The sequence below is a fragment of the Melanerpes formicivorus genome, unplaced genomic scaffold (assembly GCF_026170545.1).
Source record: "Melanerpes formicivorus ecotype bairdi unplaced genomic scaffold, bMelFor1.0.p_v2 SCAF_15, whole genome shotgun sequence".
Lineage (NCBI taxonomy): Eukaryota > Metazoa > Chordata > Aves > Piciformes > Picidae > Melanerpes > Melanerpes formicivorus.
Genome location: NW_027142367.1, coordinates 17,351,672 through 17,370,508, shown reverse-complemented (window position 1 = coordinate 17,370,508; position 18,837 = coordinate 17,351,672). Strand labels below are relative to the sequence as shown.

Here is an 18,837-nt window from a genome sequence, read left to right as displayed (position 1 = left end):
TCCCCCCCTTCCTTCTTTCACTTTGTTCTTATATCTGAGGTGATGTCATATGGCATGGAATAACCCTTTGGCCAGTTTGGCTCAGCTGTGTCCCCTCCCAAGATCTTGCCCGCCCCTAAGTGTACTCTTGGGGCAGGGAAATGTTGGAAAAACACAACCTGGATGCTTGTCCAGCAGGTGCCAAAACACTGGTTACAGGTACAGTACTACAAAACACAGGACTAGAAGGATGCTTTGAGGAGAATTAATTCCAGCTCAGCCAAAGCTAATAGAATCTCCACCCCTTATTCCATCCCATTTGCATCATGCTCAGGTTCCATACATTTTAATACATTTTACCATCTCATTTGATTCTCATGCTTAAAGCCTTCTTGCTTACACTCACTACTTAGTCCACACATTTAAACAATCTTAATACCCAGTACACACAGATTTGTATCAGTATCCCAGCCCTTTAATAGAAAGATGTTCTTCCACTCCTCTGTCAGATTTCTGCACTGGCAGATTTCTGCTGAGCTGGAGTTAATTCTCCTCACAGCATCCTTCTAGTCCTGTGTTTTGCAGTACTATAATATTATCAGTGTTTTGGCTGCTGCTGAACAAGCATCCAGGCTGTGTTTTTCCAACATTTCCCTGCCCTGAGAGTACGCTGAGGGGCAAGATCTTGGGAAGGGACAGAGATGAGCCAGCTGACCCAAACTGGCCAAAGGAGTATTCCATGCCATATGACATCACCTCAGATATAAGAACAAAGTGAAAGAAGGAAGTGATGGTGGATATTTGTCCATGGTGTTTATCCCTCAGAGTAGAGTGCCCTGCTTCTCAAGACCGGCCAACGCAGCCAAGCCAAACACATCAACATAAAAAAAGTTGTATATGGCCATTTAGTAAAATCTGTTCTACAGGAAGTTTCATCTGTTTCACATTCAGAGAATCATAGAATTGTTAGGGTTGGAAGGGACCTCAAGGATCATCTAGTTGCAACCCCTATTCACTGGATTCCATAGGGGCTGAATGAGTTCATCAGGTATCAGAATGGGTTTAATCATAAATCTGTCCTTATTTCCTAAGAGCACTGAATGTCAGCGACATTGGAGAAAGATACTTGAAAGGGCTCAAGAATACTTTCCAATTTTTGGCATCTTTTTGTTTAGTTTTCACCTCAGCTATCTTAACATGGAGGACAGTAACTGAGCAATGCTTTTTGCAGTGCAGATAAGTCCTGAATACATTGCATTTCTTATTGTGTTTCTTGCTGACACTCGTTAGAGTATTTTGGTGAAAATTTGTAGTACAGTAGTCAATTTGTTACCAACTTCTCCAGGTCATTCTCATAACACTTCTAATATCTCCGTGGTTTAAATAAAAAGAATAAACCCAAGCCAATTTCCTTTCATGTCACTGCTAACCTAAGTGTTACGGGTTGGATTGGATTCCCCCCCTCCAATAACTTCATGTAAATCTGTCCCCCAGAGCAAGTTCACCACAGCCCAGGATTTGGAAAGTCAGAAAAATTAAATTGTATTTTATAAGAAGACTAAATATAGACCAATAGCAATAAACTATTACAGAATATATATATATATGTATATGTATGCACACACAGCATTAGCAATGGCACAAGGGGGGAAAGCCTCTCCAGTACTGTGACCGTTTGAGGCGGTGCCTTTAACAAAGGGACACCATGGCCGAATGTTTTATAAACAAGACAGGTCTAAACTAATTTCATTGGTGGAGAAGCAGAAGCACTGCCTTAAGTTTTGATTCCCAGTGAGGCTAGTCTCAGTCTTGCACTTTCTCCTTTTGCAGCTCACAGCTTCTGGGCTTTCGGCCAGATTGACCTTGAAAAAAGATAAGGCCTCTGCTAACACATTTGCTCTAACCGTATTCTGCTTTTAATTAACAATTATTCCTTTTTCTCTCTTTCTAACCCTCTTTGGGGAAAAAGGGGAGAGAAGGGGGTACAGGGGGAAATCCTTCCTCCTGGCGGGGGAGGGGAATCTCATTCCTGTGTTACTTTGTTGTATATTTCTGTATATATTGCAAATACTGTAAATTGTGTACATATATATATATATCCTGCAGCCCTGCTTGTAAATATAGCACATTCCCTTGCTAATCCAGCTGTGGTTTTTTTCCTTTCTTTCATTTTTCTTTCCCTTCACATTACAGTGGGGGGAGAAGGCCTGGCCTTTCCCTCAACCCTCGACAAGTACCTTAGAGGGAGTGGAGGTAAAGAAGCCACCATGGCCAGTAAGAAAAGCAGCACAGCCTGTATCCCTTGAAGCAAAGCTAAGCACAGAGGCAGCAGTGAGAGATACAAGCTATGCTGCAAGACATAAAGTTTTCAATGCTCCAATGAAATTATATTAACTTATCTATTGTTGCCATTTAATATCTAAGCTAGGAACTAGCTCTGACTGCCACACCTAAGACTCCATCAAAATTACTTAAACTGACATTTCTTCCTTTCATTGAAAATGACAGGAAAACTCTCCTCCTCTTCCAGAAGCCAAATCGAGGTGACATTGGAAATCCCAGCTTGAAGCCTGGAACAAACTGGGGTTCCCTGGCTGAACCTCAGCAGTGAGCTGGTGCTCAGGAACCAAACTTCCAGCAAGTTCACGTTTCCAAAATCACACTTTGATTGAACACTTTACTCCTTTCCACACACACTATTAATGAACTAACCACACAGTATCTATGCAATTTCACTACATAGATTTGCATTTAATGAGTGTAACTGAAAAGCACTTTCCCACACTGTGTACAGTAATGGGAGGTTTTAAGCAGGCTAATATTTTAGCATAAATTCTAAAAGTTAAGATGATTTCTTGCAAAGACACAGCATTTTTTTCCCTTCTTATAAATAAAGGTGTGTTTAATGCTATATATGGAAATTCTAAGAAACAAAGAATGTGAGCTACTGTAAGCAAAGAATTGTTCTTAAAGTCAGAAAGGCAAGCTGGCTAGTTTAAACTGGGCATTAAATTATTTTACAGAATACAGAATTAACCAGGCTGGAAAAGACCTTTGAGATCATCAAGTCCAACCTATCACCCAACACCATCTAATCAACTAAACCATGGCACCAAGTGTCTCATCCAGTCTCTTTTTAAACACTTCCAGTGATGGTGACTGCACCATCTTCCTGGGCAGCCCATTCCAATGGACTGCCCGGGGAGGTGGTGGAGTCACCATCACTGGAGGTGTTCAGGAGGAGACTTGACAGGGTGCTTGGTTGCATTGGTTAGTTGATTAGGTGGTGTTGGATGATAGGTTGGACGCGATGATCTTGAAGGTCTCTTCCAACCTGGTCTATTCTATTCTATTCTATTCTATTCTATTCTATTCTATTCTATTCTATTCTATTCTATTCTATTCTATTCTATTCTATTCTATTCTATTCTATTCTATTCCATTCTTTCTGTGAAGAATTTCATCCTAACATCCAGCCTAAACCTCCCCTGGTGCAGCTTCACACTGTGTCCTCTCGTTCTGTCACAGATGTTTAAGATGTACAAGGCATCCACATGTGGCTAGAAAAGATAATGTAGGTCTCTGTGAGGCTGACCCATTGGAAAAGAGCAACTGGAAAACAGGCAGTGTATCCCAGAGTAGCTCACACAGCATCTGCACATAGGAATTGCACAGAAAATGTTAATTCCTACATGTTTTTAGAGATAGATTTTGCATTTGACCTTTTTGTTTTATTTTTTTAAAGTAAACTGAGTAAGGACTCTCTAACATCTTTAACATCTTTATTGATGATCTGGATGAGGGCACTGAGTCCATCATCAGTAAATTTGCTGACGACACCAAGCTGGGGACAGGAGTTGATCTGCTGGAGGGTAGAGAGGCTCTGCAGAGGGACCTGGACAGGCTGGACAGATGGGCAGAGTCCAAGGGCAGGAGATTGAACACATCCAAGTGCCAGGTTCTGTACATTGGCCACAACAACCCCATGCAGTGCTACAGGCTGGGGTCAGAGTGGCTGGAGAGCAGCCAGGCAGAGAGGGACCTGGGGGTGCTGGTTGATGGTAGGCTGAACATGAGCCTGCAGTGTGCCCAGGCAACCAAGAAGGCCAATGGCATCCTGGTCTGCATCAAGAACAGTGTGGCCAGCAGGAGCAGGGAGGTCATTCTGCCCCTGTACACTGCACTGGTTAGGCCACACCTCGAGTCCTGTGTCCAGTTCTGGGCCCCTCAGTTTAGGAGGGATGTTGACTTGCTGGAACGAGTCCAGAGAAGAGCAACAAAGTTGGTGAGGGGTTTGGAACACAAGCCCTATGAGGAAAGACTGAGGGAGCTGGGGCTGCTTAGCCTGGAGAAGAGGAGACTCAGGGGTGACCTTATCACTCTCTACAGCTACCTGAAGGGAGGTTGTAGACAGGCAGAGGTTGGTCTCTTCTCCCAGGCAGCCAGTACCAGAACAAGAGGACACAGTCTCAGGCTGCACCAGGGGAGGTTCAGGTTGGAAGTTAGGAAGTTCTATACAGAAAGAGTGATTGCCCATTGGAATGGGCTGCCCGGGGAGGTGGTGGAGTCGCCGTCATTGGAGGTGTTCAGAAGGAGACTTGCTGGGGTGCTTGGTGCCATGGGTTAGGTGTTTGGGTGGGTTGGATTGGTTGATGGGTTGGACGCGATGACCTTGAAGGTCTCTTCCAACCTGGTTTGGTTTATTCTAAATAAAGGTTTTATTCTAAATATTCTAAATAAAGGACTATTTGAGTTTTGTCCTACAGCTTTAAACAGTTTGAGCAGACCACCCGAAAAGAGGCAGCTCTCCACAGTAAACTTGTCAGCTCTGTGAAGATAGGTCCCAGTTGTATTAATTCAAGCAAGGAAACTTGTTGTGGATTTTTTTTAAATATAATTTTGTTGAAAAGTTTTTATAAGCTAAACTGGTGTCAAGGCAAAATACCTGTTTTAAAACACACTGTCATTCTACATCATACTCAATATAAAAATCTTCATGTCACCATTTTATTATCCCATTTTTACACCAGCCTGAACTCCACAGGGCATGGAACTCTACGTAATTACAAATAGGATGCAAAGAGAGTAATGAGAAGGGGCACATTATGTTCTTAATCTTCACACTGTGCACACCTACTAGTTGTTGGGTTTTTTAAAGAGAAGACTGGCAATTAAACCATTGTCCTGCCTTAAGAAGCTACTACGAAGTACCTGGCAGGGGAGAGTTCAAATCTATTTCACTTTCATTAGGACATTAAGTATACTTTCGGAAGCATCACTTAAAGCTCATTAAGTACATGTCATATTTGTTTTAAAAACTGTCAAAACCTTTCTAGTATTCTTTCACATTGTCTGTAGGAATGCTCTACTTTCTTATTCTCCACCTTGCCTACCTGGAAAGGAATCAAGATGAACATGATTATTTGCCTGAGGGTAAAACAATAACTTTTCGTCATTTAAATTTTAGAGTTATTGCAACTCACTCATTTAAATAACATAAATGTCTTAAATCACAGTACATGTGAGGTCAGAATAGTTCTGGGTGTGTGGACGATTGCAACTCATAAAACCCACATTTATAGTTCAGGAGGATGAAAAATGCATGTCTTATGGGCCGTTCACATGAAGAGCTTTCTGCAGCGCAAAGAAGTTTGCTGTAAGTACAATCTCATTGCTGATATTTTTATTACAACTCACTGATTATTCATAGTACAACTGTAAAAAGGAGACTTGTGGAACAAGATTTGTCTTGAGCAAATGGTGTTGGCATCTTTTGTAACAGAAATAGAACACACACCTTGATTTCCATAGGATGTCTCCAGCATCAAGATAAAATTACTCATCATCTAAACTATGCAGCCGGATGAAAGCAGAAGCAAAGCCTATGAGCTAGACCATTTGGTACTGGTTCTTAGTATTGCTTTTAGGCCCCTTACAGATCACAGGTACAACAGATATGTTTCTTTTTTTCTTGGCAGCTTGACTGATAGCCAAGATACAGAAAGAATCTTGCACTTCAACTTGACTAGGCCATGCCCAGTTCTAGTTTTGTTCCAAAGGAACAAAATATATGCAATGGAAGAAAAATAGAGTAACTTACACAAAATGTTATGCCTAGGCTAACAGAAAAAAAAAACAAAACAGAACCCAAACAAGCCCCAAACTTTTTTAGGAAGTTTTCATTAAATCTTTAGACAGTATTGAAAGTAAGACATCCCAAAACCACAGTCTTTGAAACACCAAATCAAATTCAAAATTAGCTCAAAATAAAGAGAAGCTCTGGAAAAAGAATAGACAAATGCACAGATAATTTTTCTGAGGCCAAATCTAGATTTATATAACACAGCATTCTGTTCTGGAGCGTACAGCTCACAAATGATATGAACCACAGCCAAAAATAATCAATAGTAATTAAGAGAGAATGTGCGAGTTCAAAAAAGAAAGGAAGCCAAGACCCCAGACAGAAAATAAAAAAAAAAAGGTTCTTTTCCAGTAGGGGAGGAAGGAAGGCAACAGAAGAATCAGGGTAGCAGATGCAACAGGACGTTCAGAGGTATCAAGGTCACAGAAAGAGGCAAAGTCTGTCAGACGCGCTTGGTATATGAAGGGAATGATGCACAACAGTAAACTGTTGAGGGAAAAGAGTAGAAGGATAAAATGATAAATATTGTGCAGGTCAGACAGTAGAATGGTTAACATGCTTAATAATGTTAGAGAATCAGAGGCCCAAAGGAAGTGTATGAAAACTCAGAAAGCCAGAGATGCTCTGAGACTAACTCCCCATTCACGTCTAAGCTAACTCAATACCAAGAGCACACCATCTGCTGAGATGCAGCATGTCTACACACTATGGGTGACCAAATTTTAATTGTCCAGAAGTTGCAAGATGCTGAAGATTCAGCTTCATTTATTAAGCCTTAGATTAGGAAACCTGAATATGAGGAGTGATGCCTCCCAAGTTACACATCTGAGTTTTCTCGCTTTATAGACCATCTCTAAGAAACAGAAGGCTAGGTCAGATACCTTCTGAGGCAGTGCACCAGGACAGGTCAGCAAGCACGTATTGAAACAGTGATTTCACTACTTTAAAGAGGGAACAGTTTTGAAATGCAAACACCTACCAGTTGTCAATTCCTTACACAGTTTGAACCCTGAGTTCACTAGTACTTTATCCAGTGTCAGAGTGAAGAACTCCAGGATCTCACTGGTGAATTGCTTGTCCTTTTTCAAACAATTTTTACTCTCTCACTGCATTTCTTAATGACAATTCAAAGCAAACCAAATAAAGGGCTAATCACCGAGGTTCACAGGAGTATTGCTAGCTGAAAATATTTCAGGACAGCATGTTTTAGTCACTGTCTAGGGTGCAGCAATCTTTCAATATGTGCTTATGTACCTGAGGTATGTAGCACAGAGCTTACTATTGACTCAGTTATTAGGAACTTCACAACCCATGCAACATAACCATATGCCAAGCATCAGAGGTGACAACTCCACTCCTGCATTCCCAAAGCACAGTCAACCTTAGAAATGCAGGCCATGAATAACCTGTTTAGTATAATGAGGAAAGTGAAAAAAATCTCATAAACCTATCATTTTAGACATGCACAAGACATGCAGGCAAGGGTCTACCAGAGCAAAAGTTAAGAGGAAAGGTCATGAGAATAAGAAGATCAAAGAGCAGAACCTGTGAGGAACAACCGTACCCTTGTTTTGGAAGATCTTCTTACCATTACAGTTAGAAAAGCTCACATATGTTACTAAAAGCCCTATTCATGAATAACTTACACTCCACCTATATTTAGAAAACACCAGGAAGAGGAATTACCACTGTCCTCCATGAAAATAAAGTCCCTCAACGTGGGTTTCCTAGGGCACAAGAGGTCAACTGTATTTTTATCAGGAGGGAATGAGGGGTGAGGTATGGTGCTTCCCAGACAGTGGCAGATTGTAAGGAACAAGAATTTAAACTCCACGTGGTCACTCCTGGATGGAAACCTCATCTTGTGAAAGACAAATGGCTGCTGACAGTCACCTGCTCAGCAAAGGAACACCCCAATCCTCATCAGAGAAAGCTGTTTTGAGGGTGATTTCAGAACAAATACGCCTTTCACCAATAGCTGGCATAACTAGCTTATCCTCTTGCCCACCTTATTGTAAAAGAAAACACATTTACTGCAGAGAGACTTAGGAGGATTGAAAATTTTGTTCCTTGGCTCTACTGCCAAAGTCCTATTTGCACTGCTCGAGGCATTCCCAGGCAATAAAAACACGTTATTGCAAAACTTTGTTCTTATAGTACTCAGTCACTACAATATCTATGCACCTTTCTAGAATGGCATTAGGCAATATAATTAGCATCATCTGTCATACATGCTCCTTCCTCTCATGGATACACCTATAAACATTTCTCTTATGTAAATCTGTACACATATCTTTATTTAGGTAAAGTGCAAGCTAAACTTGTCCTTCTCCAACACTGATGCTCTAAGTCTACAATAAGCAGCCATTTAGCACTCTTCTTTTGCTCTCAGTAAACTGTGAATAATAAAAGTTCACATTCTGTTGCCAGGTACAAGCTTAATCAAACCCTTTCAACCAGGATATTATGTTTGTTTAAGAGCAAATGATCAGGCTGATAAAATCAAAGGTTCATTTATTAAAGGGTATTTGATCACCAAGGAAGATCAGGAAAGCATTACAAAGTAACAGTGGCAGAAACTCAAATGATGCAGAAATATTAATGGAGAGGCCACAATGGATTTTTAATAAAGGAAACATTGTAGGCAAGCTGATGATATCTAGAAGGGGGAAAAAAGATGTTGAACTATGATATGGTCTCTGAGCATATGCCAGTGCTAGTATGGATCTCCTTAATTTCATGCTCTCCCCTTCCCAATACAACTGACTTGTCAGTCTGTATTTCCTTGTTATCACAGACTTGAAAAATAATGCTTTAGATCTAGCTAGTTTGCAGCAGCAAACACCCCAACTGTATCAGAGTAACTGCTACCTGCAGAATAATTTTGGTAAAGAGCAAGTCCTATAAAAAAAGTCTTTTGTCAAATTAAGAGCCAATAGAGGCATTTCTCTAACCCATGGTTAGGATACACCCTCCTAACCTTCAGATGAAGTGTGTCCATGGGATGCCATTAACGTTTAGAGCTTTGCTGCCTTTACAGGATCTACATGGGTGTGCAGGGCAAGCCCACAGGGAGCATAATACACGATCAAAGACTTGGACTGTGTACAAAGACTTAAAGACAGTCAACAGATAAGCATAAAAAAGTAGCATGAAAACATGCTTTTCACAAATACACAAGGGTGTGGAAAATGTCATATTTCTTTAATAGCTGTTATGATCCCAGGGGAAAAGCACACACAGACTACCTGGAGACAGCAAGAAAGGTGTACCCACAGGAAGGCATGTGACAATATACAGGTCTTGGAAATGGCTTAATTTTCCTAAGAGAGACATCCAGCAGTTTTTAGTCTAGACTGACAAACCTATTGATTCTCAAAGATATTTGACTCTAAAGAGACTGAAAAAAATATTAGTAAAGAAAAACAGAGACAATGAATACAAGACAACAGATTTTTTGCTTCCAGCTGCACAGTTATTAGGTTTTTAAACACTTCTGTAGGATGGCCAGTTATCTTCTGAAAAACTGTCTCCAAACAAGTGCTTTGTTTACCTTATATTAATTAGTTACACTGCATTGGGCATTTTAGAAGACAACAGGCTGGAAGGAAGGGAAAAATCAGACATGTATGTCTTGAGAGCAGAGAGGAGAATCTGGAAAAGCTACCCCTGAGAGTAATCATCAAGAGTGGAAATGCAAAGACATATATTTTCAAACATACGTTTAGGTACCAGCTCTGTTGATGCTGTAACATCTGCTTCTCTGTCACAGACTGTTGGATCCACAATGTCTTTGTCAGGAGGAAGGTAAGGTGGTATCACTAACTGGAGTGGACCACGAGCGGTGCCTCTAGGAGGCTTTTGTGGCACCTGCTGTCCATCACCTACTGGGGGGCGGGATCAATGGACTAGTTACTTCACTGCAAAACAACAATTGCTATATTGCTTGTTATTTTTCAAATGCACATTGATTTCTCCTTACCCACATCCAAAGTCTCTTTAGATCTAATTCTGCTCTTACGTACACTAAAATAATTAAGGAAAACATAGGTCTCTCTTAAAACAACAGCAATAGGATCAGAATTGAGTCCAGCACATAGATGTACATAGCACTGAGAGGTAAAATCACCACTTTTGGTAGACATACAAAAAGAGGGAAAAAGGAGTTTAATAAAAAACCAAACTGAACAAAAGCTGGGGCAGATGCTGGCAGAGATGGACCTGTGCTCTGATCCAGACAATACTTTCAGGTCACAATAAGTGGTTCAATATTGAATACTGAAGTGAATTTGCCAGTTTGGAGTATCCCCAGTCGGATCTTTTGCTTTGATTCACGTGGCTAACTTGAGAGATACATCACACAATCACTGAATATACCTAGTTGGAGAGACCTGAAAGATCCAAAGTCCAACCCTTGACCCAGCACTGAAGTGTCAGCATAGGCAGCTTTAATCCTTTTTCCATCATACAGCTGCCTATTTCTTGCAGCACATTATCCCCTTCACTATAGTCTTGCTTTTGTCACAGCTTTTCTCTCTTGCTTTCAGGGCCATCTGTGCTTTATCATAATTTTCTTGCAAGGGCCCTGAAGAAAGACTGTTTTACCAATCCTCACTTGCTCTAACATTTTTTCTTGTTAATGAACCTATTCATTCCAGAAAGTATCAGAAAATGAAAAGCATTGAAGACAGGGTTACTGTCAGATGAGTTCTTTGTCAGTGTAAAATAATAAGGTTCCATTAAAGTAAATGATACTACAGAATCTTACATCAGCAGAGATTGGCCAGCTAGCACTTATGTATACAGTACTGAACGGACTAGAAGTGGCTCTGCTCTGCTTTATTTCCTCTGCAACATCGATACAAAATAAAATGAACACTTACAAAAAGTTAAAGCATCAAATATCATGAATAAGTGGCCAGCAGTAGAGCAAAGCATGAGGAGTGACAGACATAGACATCTGCAATGGTTAAAAGTAAGCCAATTTGCTGAAAACTCCTCTTATATGCCATAGCAATACTACTCCCCTTCAGAAGGTTTAAATAAGAGATGTCAATAGAGTCGTACATGTCACAGGATAATGGACTCTTGCTGCTACATAAATGCTGAGGCATTAAATGTGAAGCATTTACTGAAAATAAATGTTGGAAAAAAGTCAAAAAGTTTCCTTCTAAACTGTGAGGCATTTTTAATGTAACCAATTATCTGTGACAGGATGTCATATCTGTATGTCTTAGGCACTTTATGAAACATGAGGTCAAAGGCACGAACTGAAGTGCGCTGAGTGCATTATGGCACTTGAAGAATGAATCTCTTAATGCACTGAAAAATGAGTTCTAGTACGTGGGGTTATTATCTCATATCTTCACTCACATTAAAATGACTTTGCTTGATGAAAGTATAATCTTGGGGTCTTCCACTTGGGCAAAACTTCCACTGATCTGAATAAGCTAGCAGTTGAATAACAAAAGAGGTTTGGGAGAATGTTTTTCAGCCTTCCTTTGTGAGAGCAAATGTGGTGTCACATACAGCTGAAGGCTAGAGTTCCTTTTGTTGTCTCCAGCTATATATAGCATTCTTTTGAGAGCACAAGTTCTTTTCTTCTGCTGAAGACTCAGCAGAGATTCATTTATAGTAAAACAGAAGATTGAAATAAAACTCTGGATATGATCAATTGATGTCAAACTGTTGGAGGACTACAGGAAAAGAAAATGTCTTCCGGATCTAGGACATAAGGAGGTATGGAAGTAGCTTGTCAACTTCATTTCAGCTGCTATGGCTTCATATGCATTCAGTACTGCCTGAGCTGTCTCCATTTACTAGCATTTCCATTTACTATTTCCCTATTTCCATTTACTTGCAAAACCACCATGACCTTAAAGACTTAGAATAGTGCTTTTAGACATCCAGTATTCAGGGATGTCAAACATTCAAACTGTCTGAAGTCTATCTACCTTTTACAACCCTACAGTACTCTGGGGGAAAAAAAAAGAAAGAAAAAAGTAATATATAAACACTGATTTCCAGACTTTCATTCTGCAGAAGTGTTTTTTTCTTTCCCAAGTTACAAAACTTTCCAAACTCATAGCATAACAGAATTAAGGAAACTTCAAACAGCAAGCACTGAAGGCACATGCACGGGATTACGTAGGAGAAAGGAACACCTCTCACCCATTGTGCTCTTCCTTTTGTCTTCCCTCTCTTCTGTCCTGTTTGGCATGGCAGGAGTGGGTGGAGCAGATGCAGCTGGTGGGAGTGGAGCACGTCCCTTCTTTTTCTGTAAATCTTTTAGGGATGTTCCTTGTGAAATCTAGCAAAGTTGAAAAACAAGCACAGAAAAGGACATGCTTTGTTGATCTTGTAAGTTGTCAGTAATGTAACGACAACAACAACAACAGTGATTGTCATACGACCTAATTTCTCATCAGAGTGTATTTATAATGAACATTTATCATGACAACAGGAGATTAAAAAGATTGATCAGAAGAAGTATAGCAATATTGCACTCAAGAAGGGGAAAGAACAGTACCAGCAGATGAACATCACAGCGGAAATACAAATCTAATACATGTTCCATCTTTTTGGTAAAAGGGAACTACAGAGAACTACTCTAATTGGTATGCATAAGGAGTAAACTCTCCCTCATTTCTTTTGTTTTCCTCAAGGGAAATATAGTTCTTCAAGGACTGGTGAGAGAAGAATCAGAACTGAAGGTTTCCTTGAATGATGATATGAGATCACACTGTACTCTATTAATGTCTACTGGGCTTCACAGACATACCTTTAACAACCTGTAACACCTCAGTTTGCAGTAACTGCAACATACTGCTGTCAAGTCAAGACTTCATTACTATCTATGCTGCTTTTAAAAACACAGGAAAAGAAATAACAAGTTTTCACCAGGTTGCATCTTTTCTGTAGCTTTCTGGAACGTACCTCTGTTTCCTTTTTCAGGAAAAAGAACAACAAAAACAAAGACATGGAGGAAAATCTGTTGAATTTTTATATCTGAAGGGTACTGACAGCACTGGACAGGAACAGGCTTAGCTGAGGCCATGAGTAATGGCATTCCTCAGTCTTCGCTTGCATGACTTCACTGCTCTGTCCATCCTGATACACCCCACACCTGAAGCTACCTAATACACAGAAGTGCCTGGAGGTTTTCTAATATTTCAAAGGCCTAAATACTGCTAATAAACATCTTGCCTTTAATCCAGAGGATTAATGAACCCTTAAAATATGTTTGTTGTGGGATATTTCTTTGAACAAAGTAGCTTCACGCTGTTTAAAAGCTATTGTCAGAGTTGGGAGGAAAGGGAGTCATTTATATGTGTCCTTTCCTATGCTGAGTCTGAGAATCAAAGAATTTTGTCAGAAGTAGGACATGAAGAGAGCCTCCCTCACTTAGCCTTCCTTTTTAAAAGCACTCAGGAAGATCTCAGGTTATAAAACACAAGCACACAGTTCCCATTTTTGAGAATAATACCGTGCTACATGACAATTGGACACTTCTCAACTGTTCTTGTGAAACTGCATCCTGCATAAGGAGAAACTTGGTACTAACTAGACTGGACATAGAGCACGTTAACCAGGATGAGCTGCAGCCTCATAGCAAACAGTTTCTTTAAGATGGAGGGAACAGAGGATGGGAAGGAAAGGTGTCTTGGTCTTACTTTCCTTGTGGTCCCTTCCAACCCTGAATGAAACTATGAAACTATGAAACTATGAAACTATGAAACTACTTCCTACTACCATGGATTATTTCTTCATTTTTCATTAAATGCCCACTAGATACAGAGCCTGACTAAAGCCAGGGATGCCAAAATACCAGAGGAGTGAAGGATCTTAGTTTGGTATAGTCAGATTCCACAAAGATTACTACTTTGCTAGGAAGAAAGCATCCTTATTAGAAGTCCTCTTATCTTTTTCAGCTCTGTGCATCCCTATTTGGTTGAATGTTCTAAGAAACACTGAAGAGATGTATGGATGAACACATTGCTGTGACTAAAGAAAAAGTTAGAAATAGCTAGGGTACAACTTTAATAATACAGGTTTGGTCAAATAAACACACAACAATGATTTTATTATACGGTCAGCTAAGTGCAGTGTACTTCACAAACATCATAAAAAAGATGAAAAGCCTGTCTGAAGCCAGTCATACTATAATGTTCAGTTCTTCTGTTCAGTCTGCAGAAGAGAAGGCTCCAAGGTTACCTAATTGTGGGCTTCCAGTATCTGAAGGGGGCCTACAGGAAGGCTGGGGAAGGACTTCTCAGGATCTCAGGTAGTGAGAGGACTAGGGGGAATGGAATGAAGCTGGAGGTGGGGAGATTCAGGCTGGATGTGAGGAGGAGGTTCTTCACCATGAGAGTGGTGAGACCCTGGAATGGGTTGTCCAGGGAGGTGGTTGAGGCCCCGTCCCTGGAGGTGTTTAAGAGCAGGCTGGATGAGGCTCTGGCCAGGCTGATCTAGTGTGGGGTGTCCCTGCCCATGGCAGGGGGGTTGGAACTAGATGATCCTTGTGGTCCCTTCCAACCCTGAATGATACTATGATACTATGAATGTATATAAGAAGTGTGTAGTTTAAGAACAGATCATTGAATTTGTTAAAACAGTTCTTTCATGTCAACTTTGGTAAACCTATGAGGCTAAACATAGATGGAAAAAAAAACCCAAAGAACATTCTGGGTTTTTTTCCATGCAATTGTGTATATCAAAACAATAGAATTTGACAATAACTTATGGCTGGCTGCTTCTTTTAGGAAGAAATTGAGCCTTAACAACATTATTTGAAGGAATTTCCCATTCAAACTTTCTTACAGTAGCCCCTCTGAGTGTAACAGACTATTTCCCAGCTTAAGATCTGTGCTTCACCTATGTAGCATTTTGAACTGAAAGAAAATACTAGGTCAGCTTCTGTCATGCAGCGGAGCTCAAGACAAATCAAGTGGGCCAAAAGGACCTAAATCTGACATTGTCACTTCTGCTCTGTATTGCTAAGACTATCCAGGAATTAAAGAACAACTTTTCATTTGAGCCAGGTGCTCACAAGCTCACATGCTGTTTGAAAAACACTTCTACTGCTGCACAAAAAGTATCTAAGGAATATGCTGAATGTGTTGTCCTTTTGTGAGGGCTTTAGATAAGATTTCAGAATATATATAGAGCATAATGTAAGTGGGAGGTTATGTGTCAAAACGGTATAGAAAAGAATCTTGAAGGCTAATGCTTGAAATTTTCCATCAGCAGCATTTCTTACTTGCAAAAGTTGTGATTACCATAAGAGTGGAAGCGTCAGCTGAGATTGAATTTCCTCTTGTGTAAGAGTCCAGTATTTTCTTTGGGTTAGGTTGCATTGAATATGGTTTCATGGAAAATATTAAAGGATGCCCCAGGAAACAAAAGCTGCCACCACCAAAAAATCATCACGGATTCAAAGACAAAGAGGTTCTCAGATAAACTTGCAATGTGAGCTCTGCTCCTTTGCCTTTTTTGTCCTTTACTTGCAGATCAGGCGATATCCACAGACCAAACTAGGCCTAAATTTACTGCAGGTTTACTGTTAGTGAACCTGAGTCTCCTGTAAGCCTGAAATAAGCCTGATTTGTGATCCTGTCTCTCCGGTATCTATCAACATTTGCGATCCCATTGATGACACTGACTACATATCTCAGTCATCTGAATCACTACTTGTCTCCAAAGACAGGTTAAAGACTAGAATAGAATACTCAGAGAACCACAGATATGCAGGTCTGTGTCATTAGGGACAGACCATGCAAGTGCTGTAGATGGTACAAGAAAAGGCACTTGGCTTACTGCATCTTTGTACTGTAATGTTCTAATTAGAATAGAATAGAATAGAATAGACCAGGTTGGAAGAGACCTTCAAGATCATCGCGTCCAACCTATCACCCAACACCACCTAATCAACTAACCCATGCAACCAAGCACCCTGTCAAGTCTCCTCCTGAACACCTCCAGTGATGGCGATTCCACCACCTCCCCAGGCAGCCCATTCCAGTGGGCAATCACTCTCTCTGTGTAAAACTTCCTCCTGACCTCCAGCCTGAACTTCCCCTGGCGCAGCCTGAGACTGTGTCCTCTTGTTCTGGTGCTGGCTGCCTGGGAGAAGAGACCAACCTCTGCCTGTTTACAACCCCCCTTCAGGTAGTTGTAGAGAGCAATAAGGTCACCCCTGAGTCTCCTCCTCTCCAGGCTAAGCAGCCCCAGCTCCCTCAGTCTTTCCTCATAGGGCTTGTATTCCAAGCCCCTCACCAACTTCGTTGCCCTTCTCTGGACTCGTTCCAGCAAGTCAACCTCCTTCCTAAACTGAGGGGCCCAGAACTGGACACAGGACTCGAGGTGTGGCCTAACCAGTGCAGTGTACAGGGGCAGAATGACCTCCCTGCTCCTGCTGGCCACACTGTTCTTGATGCAGGCCAGGATGCCATTGGCAGTTACATCTTGACCAGTAAAGAACCTAGCAACTACCAAGGTGTCACAAAATAGTGACATCACCAGGTAAAAATCCTTAACCTAACACTAGAATCCCAGTTGGATTTTTTGCACTTGAGTGAAAAAAACAAACATGCAACTTCTAAACCAGATGTTGAAGGCCACTTTGGTGCCTTCATAGGAAGCACGATGTTTCAGGCAAGACATTTTGCCTGTTTACTGAATAGCTGAGGAAGACTCTTCAAGGGCTGCTGTGTTGGGTTGCAGAGGCCAGTAGAATGAGCTATATTTTCTTCCTTCTCCCAGGACAGATGCTCTCAACTCAGAAATACAACTAAGAATGTAAGTAGGGAAGAACAACTTAAAACTCAGGATCTCAGGTAGTGATAGGACTAGGGGGAATGGAATGAAGCTGGAGGTGGGGAGATTCAGGCTGGATGTGAGGAGGAGGTTCTTCACCATGAGAGTGGTGAAACCCTGGAATGGGTTGTCCAGGGAGGTGGTCGAGGTCCCGTCCCTGGGGGTGTTTAAGAGCAGGCTGGATGAGGCTCTGTCCAGCCTGATCTAGTGTGGGGTGTTCCTGCCCATGGCAGGGGGGTTGGAACTAGATGATCCTTGTGCTCCCTTCCAACCCTGAATGAAACTATGAAACTATGAAAAATTGCTATGAAAAGACTTTGTTGGACTTGCACACTAAAAGCGAACAGCACCTTGTTAAGTTACCTGCAACAGGTTTTCCCTGAACAACTGCACGTATCTGTGCTGTAGTTGGCATCCACACTTACTGGAGAAAGCCTGAATAATTGACAGAGCTAGACAATTCTAACTGTGCCTTCACAGAAAATCCCTCAGTGGATCTAGTTGATCAGTGATCAAGATGTTAAGAAAAAGCTGCACAGTTTGTGCTTCAAAATCCAAACCGCTTTCCCCAGCAATTTCATAAGCTTTACAAGAAAGATTTGTCTTACGGCGACAGATATTTTTCTTCTACTCTTGCTACTATCATTTTGCCATAAAAAGCAAAAAATGGAAACTTGAAAACCTCATGGTTGTCCAGGCTTGCTGTTATAACAAAATTCTCCTTAAACAATTTCCTGCCTGTTCTAGCATAGCTATAGGTGATACACGCATTCTACAAGCAATAGCATTCTGAAGGAATAAGGACTGTTTTTAAAAGGCTGTCTCGTGGTGGTTTAATATATACAAGTGAAAAATAGCACAGTATATGATGTAAGCTCTGTGAAGAAAGCTCATATACTCTAGTTTCCTTCTCCTTTTTATGCAACACTACTGTCTCAATCTTTTATTGTTTTATACAATGCTGCTGATATTGTATAGAGTCAGAACACCTATTCAATTACACGAGTGTTTAAACATGATCCACTGATGTTCAGAGCTAACTTATAACTGAACAAGCAAGAGCATTATAGTTTCATAGTTTCATTCAGGGTTGGAAGGGACCACACTGATTATCTAGTTCCAACCCCCCTGCCATGGGCAGGGACACCCCACACTAGATCAGGCTGGCCAGAGCCTCAGCCAGCCTGGGCTTAAACACCTCCAGGGACGGGGCCTCGACCACCTCCCTGGACAACCCATTCCAGGGTTTCACCACTCTCATGGTGAAGAACCTCCTCCTCACATCTAGCCTGAATCTCCCCACCTCCAGCTTCATTCCATTCCCCCTAGTCCTATCACTACCTGAGATCCTGAGAAGTCCTTCCCCAGCCTTCCTGTAGGCCCCCTTCAGATACTGGAAGGCCACAATGAGGTCACCTCGGAGCCTTCTCTTCTGCAGACTGAACAGCCCCAACTCCTTCAGCCTGTCCTCATAGGAGAGGTGCTCCAGCCCTCCGATCATCCTCGTGGCCCTTCTCTTATGCCAAACTAGGTGTGGGACCATCTCAACTCCCCTTCACAAAGAATTTTAAGAAATCTTGAAATAACTAAGTGCCATTTTACAAAAAGCTCTGGAAGTAAAAAGCAAATATACACATTTTACAAACCAGTTTTAAACTCGATATAATCATAACTGCACTGATCCTTCATAGCATTGTATGAAAGACAGGCAGCAGGTTGGTATGTAAACCAAACTTGGGGCTTAAGGGTTTAAAAAATATTTTGCTATGATTTTTGTGCATAATTTAAAGCAGTTGCTAAGAAAATGTTTTGATCCAAGAGAAGCTGTTCTAGGAAAATCAGGGAGATAAATCTTCCAGCCTCAGAGCAGAGACATAAATCTGTCCACTTAAAGCCGATGG

The 18,837-nt window shown here is 41.2% G+C and overlaps 1 protein-coding gene across 12 annotated transcripts in view; it reads right to left on the bottom strand.

Moving 5' to 3' along the window:
• The window catches only part of COBL (cordon-bleu WH2 repeat protein), a 239,972-nt gene that overhangs the window by 50,663 nt on the left and 170,472 nt on the right, over nt 1-18,837 (bottom strand). For 11 of the 12 annotated variants that reach the window (XM_068147700.1, XM_068147701.1, XM_068147699.1 and 8 more), the window contains 2 exons: nt 12,293-12,431; nt 9,844-10,008 (listed from right to left, as the gene is read on the bottom strand). In XM_068147700.1, coding sequence (XP_068003801.1) covers nt 9,844-10,008; nt 12,293-12,431 — 304 coding nt within the window. The remainder of the gene's footprint in view (nt 1-9,843; nt 10,009-12,292; nt 12,432-18,837) is intronic. The other variant, XM_068147705.1, reaches the window with a different exon arrangement.